The 12,914-nt window shown below is 38.2% G+C and overlaps 1 protein-coding gene across 7 annotated transcripts in view; it reads left to right on the forward strand.

Moving 5' to 3' along the window:
- Positions 1-12,914, forward strand: part of BEGAIN (brain enriched guanylate kinase associated) — a 158,906-nt gene that overhangs the window by 34,654 nt on the left and 111,338 nt on the right. For 5 of the 7 annotated variants that reach the window (XM_050335616.1, XM_050335621.1, XM_050335619.1 and 2 more), the window contains one exon: positions 10,706-10,734. In XM_050335616.1, the coding sequence (XP_050191573.1) occupies positions 10,706-10,734 (29 nt within the window). Of the gene's footprint in view, positions 1-10,216; positions 10,348-10,705; positions 10,735-12,914 lie in introns of those variants that run through there. The other 2 variants (XM_050335617.1, XM_050335622.1) reach the window with 2 other exon arrangements.

Genomic DNA, 12,914 nt, shown 5'->3' on the forward strand with positions numbered 1-12,914 from the left:
AAAGAACCCATGAGAAGAATATTAATGCACAGTGCAGTGAAAATAAAAAGACCTCTTACGACCCTGTAGCAATTAAGACACCATCCAAGTACAGCATAGAAGTCACCTTACACTTAAAATTATTATAATTACATCAGTGGACTCAGCAGTGCTGACACACACCAGTAATATCATGGCTTTGCAGAAACAAAAATCACTACACCTTAGGAAATACCTTACCTTACTTACTAGACAATACCAGAGTGTCTGGCTGGTTCTTAGGCAGGAGTGCAGAGAGGAGCTGGCAAAAGGAGCTTTTCTTACTTTCATACCTGCCTAAAAAGTAGTGAAGAAAGAGACAGATTAAGTAGTTAGCAAATTAGCTGAAGACTTGGGAGAGTAAAGTTCCAGTCTGTTCTACCTCTTGACATCACTCTCTGGCCTTAGGACTGCCTTAAGGAGCTCAAGCTTTCTGTAAAATAGATACTTGTATCTCATCTAGCAGATTATTTTATGGCAATAAATATTCACCATCTTAAAGTTCTTCATGAGTTATCCATATAAATACATCTACATATTATGTATATGTATAATTATGAATATATAATGATACCTCATCATCTCTTCACCTCTAGGTAGATAGCAGAATGCACTATAATTTAACAGAAGGACTGAGACACGCTTGTTTTACAAGATGCATAATTTGCCTGTACCCTAAGACAACTGAGGGCAAAAATGTACCAAGCAGGTTTTTCACTGGTGTAAAAAGAAAACCAGCATCAACCAACAGCACTTCTAGGAACAGGAGCTCCCATATTTATACTTTCCTGGCACATAAGCCAAAGTGGTGATTAGTTCATTTGATTCAAGCAACATCCTAATTCCCTTCTAGTCTGCCGTGGGTTTGGGGAGATTTTTTTGTCTCATACATAATATTATTAGGAAGATCCTATTTCTTTGGTAAAGAGAGAGACTGGTTTGAAGGAGTAAGATCAAAGATCTCCTTAATATTATTCTCTGGCCTCATTCTTTTATTGCTTAAGTAAAGTTCTCTTAAACAATTACAGGCAAAAATCCAAGTGATTTATCATAGGCCATGGCTTTTTTATTCACTGGAATAACTGTTGTTCCAGAAATAGATGTAGCACCACTGGTATGACTTTGAAGCCACACACACGTTGGTTGGAAGCAGGATGAAAAATAAGGGGAATCAATAAACAGATACTGTTTTCCACCAGTGCTGTGACAGGAGAAGTGAAAGCTTTGAAGTTCGCCTTTCTTTTGAAGGAAATATCTGTGATATTGTCTGGGTTTATAGCTGCACCTTGTTTATTTTACTCTTCCCTGTCCACGGACAAGTTCATAAGTGACAAAAGTCATGAACACAAATGTCCTACTTTTAGAAGAATTACTCAACTCCCCAGCGTATGGGTACCAGGAATCAATGGTGCCTTAGGAACTGACTCATGTTGAAGGCAGTAAAGCGTAGGGAAAATTCTGTTTGTGGAAGAAATATTTACACTGATTTATGTTGTCCTTTCTTCGTGGACTCAGAAGACTCAGAAGGGACACATGAAAGGTGTCTAGGCTGTCCTCCTGCCACAAGAAAGGGAAGTTGCATGTAGATTCTTCCAATCTTTATGGGACATCTCACAGCTATTATGGGAAAAACTATCTCTGTGATTAAAATTATCCCCCAACATTTTCTCCATGTTTTTGTCTTCACTTTGAATCCATTATTTCCTTTCTAATCCACTTTGAACAAGAAAAATGGTTAATTTCCTTTCTCCTTACAGCCATTCTTGCCCTGTTTGAAAAAAAAAATCTTTACTCATTGCATTCTGAGTTTTGCTAGGAAGTTTTTTAGCTGTCTTAGCATTCCTTGCCTTCCTCTGAACCTTTCCTTTAGGGATGGTGCTGAACACAGGGCACCATGATAAGAAGAATAAAAAGGGAAGTTTTATTTAACAGGACTCCATATGATTTATCACCTAGATAGATATAGATGTAGTTAGAACATAAAATACATGTTTTGTAACAAACAGAGTTCTACAAGTGTAGGATGTATGAATTTTGCAGCTTTGCTCCCCCCCCCATCTCTCTCTCCCACCTTCCGTCGTCAACATTCATGAACAAAACATCTTCATTATGTAGGGACATATGTAGAGGTATAAAGATGCAATCACAGAAATTCATAGGAGCAGCTATGTTGGAATTCATATGCCATCCTGGGTCATAACAACCCAAGCTTTGATCCCACTCAGTAGGAAGCCATCCTTAACCAGTCAGGAGTCAGTGCACCAGGATATTGCAGTTACTCCTGACTGTCTCAGATATCACTTTATACTGTCTATTGGAAAACAGGAGCTTTTTTAATGACAAGTCCTGTAGCTAAATGCTTTAATATCATGTCTGTAATTGCAGTTACCAACTTCTGTATTATAGTCGCCCATATATGTATACTGACAATGTCCAGTCAGTAGTCTTATATATTAGTTTAAGAGACATACAACCTGTTTAGTCAACAAGATTGCATTTTCCTCTGGCTCCTCAGTCTCCACTCACAGTATTTACAATTGTACTGTAGCTGGTGGGGTCACACTAGAGTCATGCTAGCTGGAACTGAAGTGTGCAGAGGGTCAGCTAGACAAGCAGTGTGGCTTCACCTCACTATTTTGCCCTTTTGTAATGTGGTGGCATCATATGATGCTGAACAACTGTAAAGAAAACAGTTCACCAATCCATTCTCACGAGCGCTGCTGTGTCTCTGCATTATAAGGGAAACAAAAATACTGTACAAATCTGTCTCTATTTTAGTTTATCAGACTGCCTGGGAACAGCTTTCCTCTTCATATGAGAAGTTCGCACAGCTCCTAGCACTGTGGATCCTCATCTTTGCTGATGACAACAAGGGTTATTTTAATAAAAACCAAGCTTTTAACCATGTTAGTTACATGCATAGGTTCAAATAATCTGATTGAGAAGAAATATACTAAACAATCCAAGTGAAGTCTGAACTGTCATTTTAAGGCAGGAAGCCTCCTGTTTTCAATAGTCTTTTTCAGGTTTCACTGGATGGTGTGCCAAGTGACATGGAGAAGAGGTGTAGATTCTTTTGGGACCATTTTTTGAGAGGGACTATGGCACTGCATGCTACTTGAGGATACTGGGTATGACAGAAATCAGCTTGACTCATGGAAACAGCCCCTTAAAAGCAGAACATCTAGTGGTATAAATCAGCAAGACTTGATTTCACTGGAGTTCTGCTAATTCACTCCTGTTGTGATTCTGGCTCTGAGACTTTACAGAGTGAAAATGAAGCTAAGAAACCAAAAAAAGGTTCTAAAATATTGGGAAATAAAACAGTTTGAGAATACTATGTTTTCTCAGCCACGCAAAAGGGAAGCAGGTTACAGTTTCAATTTGATTTGTGGTTATTTGACACATGTTCACACATGCAGTATGTGTCACGGAGGATTTAAATGTCTATTCTGAGAAAAATTTGCCATATTTCTTTTTATCTCATTTCTGTTGTGATTATTCCCCAGTCTCTTTCAGCCAAAATTTCAATGAAGTTGGAAATTACAAATGATTTTTAATACATTAGTTCTGAAAAGGTCTTCAACCATTAAGACAGAAAAATAAAAAAATGGGAGACAGTGTATGGTGAAGGTCAGACAGAAGTTCAGAATAACCTAGATGTTGTCCAGTTATTAAAGCGATTCTGCCTCATCCTTCAGTAAGAATGATAGTGAACAGGGAATAATTGGAGGATATCTGAGTAAGGATGAGGAGGGTTTAACAGAAATCTTCTGTTAACAGAAACCATAATTAAGGCAGATTCAAACTAAGACTGTTCACTCTGGTGATATCAAGAATCCTGTGGTAATCCCCAGCCAAAAATCCTGATCAATTGACACAAGGAACAGCAATCTCAGAAGCAAAGCTTTTCACTGTGTGAGATGGTACAAATATATTCTAAGTGGTTAGGAGAAAATGTAACATGAAGTGGAGTGAAGGTTTCATGGTCAAGCTGAACAATCGAGGATGAAGAGAAATGGCATAAAACACAAAAGATTTACCACAAGTAATAACTTTTTATTAAGAGAAGCAATTTCACACTCAACAGATGAGTTCTGATCCATCTAGATTTGCATGAAGCAGTTCATAAAATGCTCAGTTGAGAATTACTGTCTAAAATTTATAAAATGAAGAGTAATTCAAGATTATTAACCTGAATGAAAACTGTATGTAAAACAAAAAAATAATATGTTAAAAAGGAAGTCTGTCAGGTTGGGAAAGGGTTATTGGAACTTAGCAAGAAGGTTTTAGACACAGGCTGTTGCAGATTCTTGCTAATGACTTTGAGCCAATAAAGAGGTTTGCATAAATAATAAAGGTATTCCATGGTATTGTCAACAACTTGGAAGCTCATGTAAGAACTGCTGTATTTATAAGCAGAATAATGGAAACTGATTTTTAATTTAAAACAAAGCCATCCACATAAAGATTTCATGTTGTGAAGATCATCACTTGGCAGCAGCAGAGAAACAGAGATCTAGTTGTACTATTAGACTGTAAAACAGTTATGAGCCTGCAGTGTGAGAGAACCACAAGGAATCTGAGACAAGACTAAGAGGTACTGCAGATTATTCTCTTTAGAGTCGCTGAAGCATTCACATTATTATACAAGGTACTGCCAAGGTGCTTTGTACATGATATAGACTCTGATCACCCACTTTCAAATCAGATTTAAGGTAATTTGGAACAGATCCAGAGAAAGGATACTGAAATGACTGGGGAAAAGGAGTATGATCTTCTGAGAGCAGTTGAAGAATCACATTTGTTTTCCTTCTCAAATAAAACATCTCTTCATAAATACATATGGGAATGTAAAATAAGGTGGGAGTGATAAGCTTTAAACATAAAATTGGTACAACATCAAACAGACAACTGGTCATGCAAAATTTAACATGGTTAAAATCACTCTCTGATTTCAATCAGTTTAGTAGTGTTCAGAAAAACATAGGGGAAAAACAAATCCAGCTGTTTCAAGATGGATCCCAGCAGCCTTATGGACACTGCATGACAAAGTTGGGATGCTCTGGTACAGTGGTAAAATTTTGGGTGTTGAACTTAGGACTCTACTCTAAGAATTAAAAAGACAATTTATATATTTCTTTACCGAGGTAGGCCCATTTATGCCGTATCTTTGCTGTATGCAATTGGTCCCAAACATCTGAGTTTTTATTTATAATTTAATTTTGTTGTGGAGAATTTATTCTTTCACCCTAAGAAACATCAGAAGCTGGTCCCAGATAGGGAGGGAATGCTGGGAAGGTGCAATGCTCCTCTTGGTGGTGTTGAGAGATTTGGGATGACCTACGTGTCATTACTTATGCCTAAACTGGTTGACTAATGCTTTTCCTCATGTCAGACATACAAAACCCACACAGCTGAATGGAACCTTCCCATTCTTTCCGATATGTGTGATGTTCCTCTTCCCACAAGAAAATGTCCAGTGGTCCCAACCAGCTGCAGGGGTATAGGCTGTTAGCCTGAGAATCTTCTGCCTTCTTCTCTCAGTGTTAAACCTCTTCATCTTTAATATATTGACTGTCTTAAGACAGTCTGAGAATAGTGGATGTGTTTTATGGCCTATGGTGTGGAGATATGCTTGGAGGACATGCTTTCTGAAAAAAATATCTACTACAATAAATATCTATGAGAGTTGGGCTCAATTTTCTGTGTGTCTCCATGACAATATCAGGCAAGAGTTTTACAGAAAGATTTGTCTTTTTTCGTAAACATCTATCAGATACACTCAATACACGAAGCCAAATCAAATGCAGAAGGATATTTCCTCCAGCTCTATTAAAGGTTTCTATGGATAAAGTTTTAGTCCTTCTTCACTCAGTGCTTGTGGTACATTAAAGCCTATAAAAGAAATCTCTGAAAATTGATTAAGAGTCTAATTAAAGATTGATCCTATCAAATTATGTAGTCTGTAATTTTTGTTAAATCTTTAACTCTTGCACTCTATAGGAAATAAAAGGAAAAGGGCCACAGCAGTTCCTATCAATAAAAGTTTCATACAACTGTGAGCATAAAAAAAATGTTGAAGTAATACAGTTGGATTGGAAACATGTGGCAGTTTATAAATATGCCAGAAGTCCAGATGACTTTAGTTGTGAGTGAACTCTAATTTACAGCTTTCCCTACCACAGAAATAAAAGTAACTTCCACAATAATAAACAAGTCTGAGTAAAAACAGTCAGACTAAATGAGTAACTTCCTGCTACTCTTTCTTTTCTTGTACATTTGGTAGCAACAAGCCAATATCCCAATCACACTGACCACCATGGGAAGAACTGGTGAGCACTTAGCCAGGCTCTGGGTCCTGCCCTCTTCTCTACTTTCCGAAAAGTAATAATAAAAAAATCACCTCCAGAGTACCCCTCTTTTTTAACACATACATTAGGAAGATGCAGAGGGATGAAAATTAACCTCAAGATCTTAGGGGAAGGAAATTTCATTAGACATCTGGAAGATCTGAAATCTCATGATTGCTTGTCCCTCAGAAAATGATCATACAGGAGAGGAAGTAAAACATAAACACAATTTCAGCTGAATAGAATGATACATAGACCATCAACATGACTTTTTATTTTATTTAAAAGGTTTTTTTCAATACCAAATACTATAGACATTGATCATAGAACGAAAATATCAAAGAATTGGATTGCTATATAAAATTTTATGTCAGTGACTAAGAACATTCTGCCATCATCTTGAGGTTGCTTGGCTCATTAATAAAACATGGAAAGAAAAAATTAGGAGATCATAATATTCTTCATCCACTCTGTTGACTTGAAAACAACTCAGAGGTTGTCATGCTGTTTGAAAAGCAATAACCATATTCTAAAGGGGGAAAAACACAGATTTCCAGGGGTTTCCATTAACAGCATCCATGCTTTCATCCAAGCCAGCAAATGACTTTGTTCTCAAAGAATATAAAAAAATATCAACTGAGTAAGTTGAAATCTAGAATAAGTGAGGGATGGGGGATTGTATTTAAAAAAAAAAAAAAAAAAAAAAAGTAGCTGATTTGGTTTTTTTAAAATCTGCTCAAAAGTGGACTTTTAAATGTTCAGCAGCACCAGAAAAGCAGAGACTTGACAGTTCAGTTGTTTTACACTTCCCTCCTTCAAATACTTGGAAAAAAATCAGGTCTCTACCAGTACTTTTAAGTATTGCCCGAAAGCCCTTCGAGGCAAAGTTGCCCCACCAAGTATTTCTGTAAAAAGTAAAATGTTCAAACCAGTCTCAGTATTTTAGGAGACTGTATATGAAAATGTAGGTTATTGAAATACTGAGGCCAAACTTTTTGTTAAAAGCAAAAATTGTTATTTTTAGACTGATTAAATGAATTCTTTAGTCACACTGCATTGATATTGTTTAAAAAAAAAAAAAAAGCAGGCAAATAAGTCACACCTGATATTTTTGTAATTAAGGGTAATTACTGATTTAATTTTAAATATTTCATTAAAAAAAGCACACAGCTTCAATCACTGCTCAGTTTAGGCATCAAGAATTACTTGAAATGAATTAACACACTATCAAGCAGCAATTTATGAATGACATAACACTAAGGACATTCTTACACTAACCTTTACTTCACTCTTTCTGGTTGAAATATGTCTCACAAGACTTTCAGGAAAAGATTGGTCCTAAAAGTGGCATTTCAGAGCTGTTTAGAATATATTTTAAAATCAATTTAGTAGGATATTTCAGACTTCATAGAGAGCAGTGGGAGGATGATGTAACCTCTAAACTTCCACAGGCTAAATCAATGGCAGGGATCTGGCTAGGAAAAGCAATTTTGCCTTAGTAAAAATGTCACCTTGTGGCAACAGAGCTGTTTTAGAAAACCACAGACTTTTAAAATAGTTGTGAGTTGCTAAGGCTTTTTTTTGGGGGGGGTGGGGAAGAAATAAAATAAAAATGAAAAAGGGAGAAGAGGAAGAAAAGGAAGAAGAAGAAGAAGAAGAAGGAAAGATGAAAAAAAAGGGATGAAAAAAAGGACCTTGCTAAGGAACACAACTGTCTGAGAAAATAAACTGCTTGGGATTAAAGCTATATTTCTACAGATGCTGCTATCTTTGTTTCACAGTTTCTAGTTTCTCTATGCTCTCTATGTGGCTCTCTAGCCTGAGAGCTAGGGCATTCCCCTGAAGAACACACAGACTCTAGTCCTCATGTGCTTTTATTTATTTACTAGAAGTGGATCCCCATCAAAAGATGTAATAGAGCATTGCAGTGCTGTAGCACAGAAAGGCCTCTGACCTAAGTCAGAGCATTCTCCTTGAGGAGGATTGATATGAACCCATTGCTCCCACATCAGAGAGAAGCCATCTCTTTACTGCGCAGACCGTCAGGGAAAGGCTGAGGAGAACATCCTTGCTGGTCCAAAGGAAAATTGACCTTGTTACATGAAACAAGCAGCTTTTACTGTGAGGAGGCAAAAAAACAACCCTACCAGGAAAAGAAAAACAGCTCTACCAGGAAAAAAAAAAATTAATTGCAGCTTGGTTTAGGTTTCTTGTTTGTTTTGGTGTTAGACATTTGCTGTGCTTTTTCTCCCCCACTAATTTCCTGTCAGGATTGGCAGCCAATGACTCACCTGCATTCACAGATGAGTATCACCAGAACATCAGTCTGCAGCTCCTCTTCTCCATCTTTTGCTTTAATCACACAAAGCAACCCCCCCACTGACTCCATGAGTGCAGCAATATTCAAAGCACTAGACAAAAACAAGGCCCAAGTCTGGGTAGCTTCCCCTCATGTCTGCAGATATTGCCATAATAGAAGTTCTGAAATCAGATGCTCTAAGTATCCCATCTTCTTGGGTGACTCCCAGAGTTCAAGGCAAAGCAATAGTAAGTAGCCCTGAAGAAAATTATGTCCAATCTCTCCAAAATGTCAGCAACATGATGATTAGGACAGTTTATGAAAGTCCATCTCTGGAGAGCCAAACTGGCAAGTTCACTGGGTCTGCCAATAGCTTCTCACACCTGGGGAGAAAGCCCCAGTGGTTCATTTTCTGATAAGTAACGTTGAAACTATTTCCTGCATACCACAGAATATGCATGGATTCAATGGGTAGATATAAATTAGAGAAGGAAAGTATGGGTGCCTAGGTTAGATTTTTAATCTCAAAATCTGAGAGTTATCACAGGCAACCTTGTGATTCCAACAGACATTGCAAGGACCATGTAAACATGTATTACATGTGTTACTAGAAACTGAGGATGGGTTTTCCTGCAGCTGGCTTCCTATGTATCAAGTTATGGTGAATGCCTAAAATCCTTAATGTTTGTCATCAGAAATTACCAGGCAAACACCAGTCTGACTGACAACTTATCTGGTGAGCAAATCAAAAGTAAATGAGGAAAAGGGAAGACAAGTGACCCAATGAAGTACCAACAATTTGTCACTTGGGATCTTTTATTAGGCAGTTTGACAAATTTCCTGCTGGTTAACTGATTAAATTTACATTTCTCTATTTTTAATCTTCAATTTATTTCATACTCAGATATGATTGTTAGCCATTAATCAATAAGGTTTAAAGTGTTCATGATTAATGGCTAATGCTTTCAGTATAAATAAGAGATTCTGTGATGCTGGGATTTATCTGGCTCTAGAGACTGCAGGATTGCTCCGAGTGCTCATTCCTTAGTTACAATGAAGCGGGACCGGGAGGATTGATGAGATTCTGTGCCAGTGCTGTGCTAAAATGAAATGGGAGCAGCTATTAAGGATCTGTGCAAGATAATGATGAAAAAGAAGCCAAAGGGTTAACAAGACTATGCTTCTGATATAAGTAATGTCAGAGAGATTAATGTGTCTCCGTGCCATAGATAAGTAGGGATTTACAGCATCTATACGGTAAAAAGAAACCAGGCGGATTAATGAAATGACCACCCACGGCTGTGCCGGGTCTGTGAAGGTGCAAGGAGAGCCTCTGTCTCTATGGGAGAGCCGAGCCGTGGGCAAAGGGTTAACGGGAGCCTGGAGCGGCGGGGCAGGGACCGGAGGAGGTACCGGGGCTGGGATCTCCAGCCCGGGTCAGCAGCAGCGAAAGGGTTAACGAAACGCTTCCATGCATTGAGATTCTAATTGTCAAGATAGTGCATTACTTGGAGAAAGTAATTTGATTACTCGAAACTCCCACTAAGGAGGCAAGCTTGCGTCCTTCCATCTGTCGGGCTCCGTGAGAGATGATGAATTGAGCTCCAAATTCACGTGTGATGAAGTCACTGTCATTCCCCGCCAGCCCAGCCCGCTGCCATGCCCACCGCGCAGAGGGTAGCACCGCATTTCAACTTTCCCTCGGAAACCCAGGAGGCACAGTAACCTGTTACTTGCTGCCGCTTGCTTTTTTTTTTTTTTTTTTTTTTCTTTCCCTCCCCATTTTCTGCCTCAGCGCTACAACTGAGTCATTCTGGTGCCCATGGCTCGTGGGTACACAGGGCTCCCACCGCGCGCAGCTTTATTCCCCACTTCAGCTGTCAGTGTTATTTTCGGCTAATGCAGATGTGGGGTTCGCTTGCCGGTGCTTTGTAGCCACTTGTCGGGAACCATTCGGAAAGCCTTAACTATGCATAAATCTGCAGAGTGAATGTTTGCTTTCATTCACTTGCTCCTATTATTTGATTTCTTGTAGGCCTCTGCAGCAGAAATGGAGAAAATAAGGTAAGTGAGACAGTTTATTTACATCTCATTATAGCGAAGAAATGTTCTGTTGCACAACGCATGATACAGGCTCTTGGAAAATATTTTGCTTAATATGATCAGAGTAAAATACTGGATTGCATGATGATGCAAGGCAAGCTGTGCTTTAGAGACAAAAGAAAAGGAATGTGGTTGTTCTAGTAAATCTGTTTCGCAGGGATGTCAATTCAGAAAGAATGTTTTACTCACAAACATGTTTTATTGCCAGATGCAGAGCATATTGGATTATATAAATGTTGTAGCCACTTGTCCATTTACTGCAAGAGCTTGCCATTCTATTTAAGGAGAAAAGTGGATCAATAATTCATGAAAAAGCTGAAGAAAATATAGGCTTGACTTCAAAGCATCTAATTACTGTGGTTTGTTTCAATATAGCACTGTAACACTGGTGTTCGATTTTTGTTTTATACTGTATACCAGCCAGATAAATCTTGTCTCCTCTGTGTTTAAAATGTTGTCATACTGTACCAGTTTCTCTGCACATCTCTCTGCTTTAAGCAAAAGGAGATGGGTTTTATAACATAAGTTTTCCATCTCATGTCCTAGTGCAAGTCTGCTTTGGGGGATATTGTTTTTGTGTATGTTTTTGAGAAAGAAAAAGAAAGAAGAAAGCATTCTAGCCCTTTTTAATAAATAAATTAAAAATTAGTAAAATCTTATCTATTAACACATTATCAAACTGCTAGGTAAGAGCTGAACTTTTTACTACCCTTTCAATACTTTATGGAACTTGTTTTCTTAACCTAAACCAGTGGCTATAATCTTATTTGATTTTATTGAGCAAACACAAATTCCTTCTCTGAACCTGGTAACTCTCTGGTTAGTGTCAACTGTTGTCCAAGAACAACTTTTTAGACTCCTTCAGTTTGGAATGTCTATCCTGAGCTATTAGAAATGCAGAAAAGTTCTAGAATTCTAGAAATACCTGGGGAAGAAATGGCAACTGCAAAAGGACAGAAGTTTGACCAAGTGTTCAATGAATTCTGGGCTGGAAACAGAATCCTGTCTTTATTTTGAGGAAAAGGTGGTTAAGTCTCTTACAGTGGACTTGAAGACATCCAAAAGTTTCTAATAGAATATATATTTTAAAGCACTTCAGCTGAACATTTTTTGTAGTGTCTCATGGCAATGAAAGTACTATAACTTTTGGGCTGAAGGAAAAACACTGTCCAATGTATTATGGATTTGCATGTATATAAGCACTACAATGTTAAAGCTGTGAGTTTTTCCTGAGTAACACCTGAAAAAGTGCCTCAGTGCATGGACCTCTGTTTAGTAAAAATTCCAAACAAAATCACCTGTGGTATATGCTCACTCATATCATGAATAACTCTCTTAGAAGATGCAAACAAATACATATTTACAGGTTTACCTGATAAGTACATGTGGACAAATGCAATGCAATACTTGTAATACTTTCCTGAGCATACCTTGGCCTCTGCTTTGAATAGACAGGCTCTTGCCACATTTGCAATAATGGGCTGCAAAGCCCAGGAGAACAAGTGGAATGTACTGAAAAAAAAAATAATAAACATCCATGAAATTCCATTTTCCTAGCATTGTAATTTTGCAGCTGTCAGGCACACAGCAGTCCTTACCTCAGTACTCCTTGAGTCCTGCATAGATGGAAAAGCCTGTACTGCCCCACTGAAGGAAGCAGGAGCTTAGCTTGTAACTCCAAAAAGAGAGGGGTCAGGCTCTCTCAGGAGTTTGTTAAAGAAATTTTCTGTTAACAGTTCTTGTGTGCAGAAGTTGATTCTGACAGATGTTTGTCCCCGCCACCAAAGCAGGTGGAAGACCAGTGCAAGGGTTCCCTGTGCTCCTGGGTAGAACAGCAAGCTGAGCTGGAAGAGACCTGGCAGGACCCAGGGCAGAAGCTGCACTGCTCCATCCCAAACTTTTCCAGGCTCTCTGTCTGTAGTCATTCTCCTGGATGCAAACTGAAAGAATCCTCAGCAGTTTAAGGAAACTATCTGGAGTAATTATTTTAAATAGCTGGCTAACTCACAGCTGTGAGAGAATTAGATTTTTTTCTAAATTTACTGAAGTCTGGCACCCAGGTAAAAACAAAATTACCCTGTGTTTTAAGCACGGGTCATGAAGAGAGGTAATCTAAAGCTAGGAAAAGAATGAAAGAAAAA

The sequence above is a fragment of the Myiozetetes cayanensis genome, unplaced genomic scaffold (genome assembly GCF_022539395.1).
Source record: "Myiozetetes cayanensis isolate MyiCay16 unplaced genomic scaffold, myiCay2020 scf6-25, whole genome shotgun sequence".
In the NCBI taxonomy this organism is placed as follows: Eukaryota; Metazoa; Chordata; class Aves; order Passeriformes; family Tyrannidae; genus Myiozetetes; species Myiozetetes cayanensis.